Below are 4,062 nucleotides of genomic sequence, written 5' to 3'. Positions count from 1 at the left end.
AACAGTATTCGACGATGGATATTAAATCAGAGTGTAGCCAATAGACTTACCAATACTGTGCACATTATTGTCATCTCTTTAGTTAATTCTTCCGCACTGGATTCTTCAAAACTTTCACTACTACTACTGCTGTCAGCAGACCGTGAGTTCTCTAGAACACAAGAGATCTGCATTTTTGGCAATCTCTCAAAACGTTTTGGGTCTTACTCTCACTAGCGTGGTCTTAACTTGATCTGCATTGCGAAAAGCCTTTAAATGCCTTATTGACTGGGATATGAATGAAAAAAAAAAGCATTGTTTTGTTAACACGACCAGAGACAGTAAACCTGGGACGGGTGGCCCTACCCCTTCCCCCCTCCCCATCCAACCACACGGAAGAGTAACTGATGAATAAAATTCATTATATGCCAATTTAGTCCTTACAAATTATAAACTAACGAAACTGATCTTTAACTGCAGCTCAGCAACGGGTCAGAGAAACAATTCAAGAGACTGAAAACGACGATTTTCCACATAATCTAGTGTGTACCTTGTAGGAACCTCAAGAGGTAAAGCGATTGTTGTAATGGGAGGTCCACCCCTCGCTTAAAAAATCAAGTTTAATTTCCATTAATTTAAATTTTCGGTAATAATGTGCCCTCGTTTTCTCCTTTTAGAACTGCCATAACTTTCGCAGGCTAGAGTTTTGGTCGCGCTTCATCTTCATTAGCTATTCCAAAAGCTCATACCATCATTATCAAACAAAAAAAAAAAAAAACAGATGTGCCCTCGTTTTCTCCTTTTAGAACTGCCATAATTTTCGCAGGCTAGAGTTTCGGTCGCGCTTCGTCTTCATTTGCTATTCCAAAAGCTCACAGACAAACAAACAAACAAACAAACAAACAAACAGACAAACAAAGGCTGAAAAGTTGATGATTGAGACTTTTATAATATCTCCACTCCTATAATATTTTCTGGAAATTTTGCACGATTAGTTCATCAACTGACGATTTCAGTACACTTCTATTTCAAATTGCACAGATAAAGGAAAACTTAAAACATAAAATCAGTTACGAGTGTCGCCTACAATTGCAAGCTAGTAAACGAAATGCGCCGCTTGTAAAGTTCTAAATACAAACGTCCTTATACCTTCTTGTCTCCAGCAGTAAATCAATGGATTAAGAAGCGAGTTTATCATCAGGAAAGTTCGACTCATTGCGCTCATTGAGTCTAAAATATGAATTCTGGTCTGATAAAATCGAGAAGCTCCGAAACCAAGGTGGACAACTGCTGGCAACAAACACAGTCCAACAGCACCGACCACAAATACTGTTGTCTTCACTGCTTTGCTCTCCTTAAGGAATGTTTTTACTTGTTCTTGCGATAGCTGGTGAGCCTTAATCATCTTTTGGTGCCGACGACTTTCAAAGTAAAGAAACATGTAAGCAATAGAAACGAAAACAACACACACAAACAGGATATGAGATACCCAAAGATAATATAGGGCGCTCCTTCCGCCCATCATTTGAAGAACAATTCCAAGGGAAATGCTATATACCCAGCAAAACAAGACTCCAATCTTAATGTTTCGTGTTGTCACAATGTAGGGGTACCTAAATGAATATTTGATTGCTATTGCTTTCTCTCCAACAACCATCATAAGATGCAGAGCCGAGGAATTAGACAACACGACCATGAAAAGCTTGTGAATGGCAGAGAAGTCATCAGCGACGTCGCTACCAAATAGGAAGAATGCCTGCCGTAGTATAAACGAAGGCTGCGTTGTGAGACCTGATAACACATCAGTGACTGCTAAACAGGCCAACATGATGTTCGAGTTGCTCTGAAGTCTTGGTCTTCTTTTTATCGCCATTATCACCAACAAGTTCAGTCCAATTGTGAATGGACAGGCGATTGTGTTAAGGATTATGGTTATGGAAATGAAAACCGCACTGAAGATATATTTTTCTTCGTCTCTCATGGTAGCGCTTGTCAAGTTCGAAAAGGTAAGGTTTGCCATTTTACGAGGCCAAGCCCAAATGGAAAACTGATTTCTTTTACTAGATAACTGTTGCTTGTTTATTGCCTTCTTAGCCGGCTTAACACCACTAGAGGACAAATGTTCTCTTGCTGATTTTTCTCACATTATTGAACATTTCGCGACAGCTAGATTAAAGTTTTAATGGCTTACTTTCGCTAGAGGCCGATCTTGGAAAACAAAACCAGCACTGAATATTCATTTGAATTCAGTAGCAAAACGGTTAATGGCTTGAAAATGAAACGTTCTTTCTTATAGAGGTCAGCCGCTTTCATTCTTACGATAAACGTTCCTGAAAAACCGTCGCCGTGACTACAAAACGCAAAAACGGAGAAAATGAAAATCTTGTTCATTCTTGGTAAGGAAAAATGATAATCCGATTGTAGCTTGCTCCTCACAAGTGTTCCGTGAAGTGGTGGGGACTATAAATCAGATATAATCAGGTGAAAGCAGCTGAAATGAAGAGTTGATGAGATGGGAAAAACGGGAGTCTTCCAAGATAAGCCCTAGGAAGATCGAATGACACTCGCAGGGTACTCTCAAAGATGACTTTTAAAGATGACTTAAAAGTCCAGTTTCTTGAGTTCAGAAATGAGAGGGAAATGGGAGGAAGGAAGGAACAATAGAAATATCGAAAAAGAGAAAGGAGATAAGGCTTTTTCTTAGTATGCGCGCGGACAAAAATGGAAATACGTCACGTAACAAGAATACATTGGCTGTGACTTTCTGAACATTTATCTTGATCGTCAGATGACTTCGTACGGCTCGTTGGATTTTACCGAAAAGAAAAGTCAGTTCGCAGGCAAGATCTTTCTTTTTTCAACACTACTCCAAGTGATGCATGCACTCCAAGATTGACATGTGTAAAAGCGAAAGTTTCGCAGGTCGGAGTGGGGATTTAAAAAATGAACGTAGCTGAGTGGACGCATTTGCAACAAGAAGGAAAAAAAGGGAAGTCATGAATGAAACTCCACCTGGGTTCGAATTTCTTTACGCTTGAATTTGACGAACGAAGTGAAACGGAAGTGATAATCCACGAAAATAACCTGAATCTTCGCCTTGAATTTATAACTTCTTCATATCTTTTTACTTGTTATTGTCATATAATTAATACCAGCCAGCAGAAAACAATGAGTTTATTCATGAGCAGTGCATGACAATGGCTCTAGCGCCCTGTATTTCTTTGTCGGCCAACCGAGTTACCCGGCTAACTTTTCAAACGTCTCTTTCAAAAACGCATTGAAGCGGGCCACCCTGTCTACTTCCCCCGAGGCAACCTTCTACGCGGGCTATCTTTTAGCCACGTAAACAGTTCGAGCCGAGATTGAAAGCTTTGCTTTGGGAATTTTTTCCCTTTCTTTCAAGAGATGGTGCAAATAGAACAAAAACCTTGATCACCCCGGCTAACCGAGGTAACTACGAAGACCGCGAAATTACCATACTGGGAATTTGTTTTGCCGTTATCACTAACCAATGACATCTACTGAACGAAATGACAAATAAAAAGTGTAAAATTGTTCCTCCAGACACTGAAAAGCAGCAGTGAGGTTAGCGCTAAATACAGTACTAGTTGACACTTACATAGAGTTCATCATTAAAAAGACGACGTTCTCCTAGCGACAGTTCGTTTTAAGGATTGAAAAGTCTGCTTTGGGAATTAAACTTATTTTCTTTAATTTTTTCCTTTCTTTCAAGAAATGGTGCAATTAGAACAAAAACCTTGATCATCCCATCCTTGGCCAAAGTTCTTGAACCCAACTTGTTTTGTGTCAATCTGGACTCTTTCAGATAAGGTCACAGACCACTTTCATAAATGGCGAACACCTTTACATTCTTTTGTATTAGACCTACTGCTCGTCGTACAGAGGCTAGAAATGAGGCCGCCCTTATGAAAGAAGGCTATGAGCAATTTGTTATGTTGTTTTACAGCATGTCTTAGATGTGTCTGAAGTGCCAGGGCTAGCAACCTTGTTTGCCTGTCCTCACTGCTGCTGCCCTCTCCGCGTTACGGAAGCTTCAGCAGGACCCATACACGTCAACGAATA

The 4,062-nt window shown here is 40.0% G+C and overlaps 1 protein-coding gene across 1 annotated transcript; it reads right to left on the bottom strand.

The window, feature by feature from the left end:
* Positions 1–1,075: 1,075 nt before the first annotated feature.
* On the bottom strand, positions 1,076–1,999 carry LOC138054115 (histamine H2 receptor-like). The gene has a single exon (XM_068900612.1). The coding sequence runs from the start codon at positions 1,997–1,999 to the stop codon at positions 1,076–1,078; it is 924 nt and encodes a 307-aa protein (XP_068756713.1).
* Positions 2,000–4,062: the final 2,063 nt, after the last annotated feature.

Source organism: Montipora capricornis, chromosome 6 (genome assembly GCF_036669925.1).
Source record: "Montipora capricornis isolate CH-2021 chromosome 6, ASM3666992v2, whole genome shotgun sequence".
Classification (NCBI taxonomy): Eukaryota; Metazoa; Cnidaria; class Anthozoa; order Scleractinia; family Acroporidae; genus Montipora; species Montipora capricornis.
This window is presented reverse-complemented; position numbering and strand designations above follow the sequence as displayed.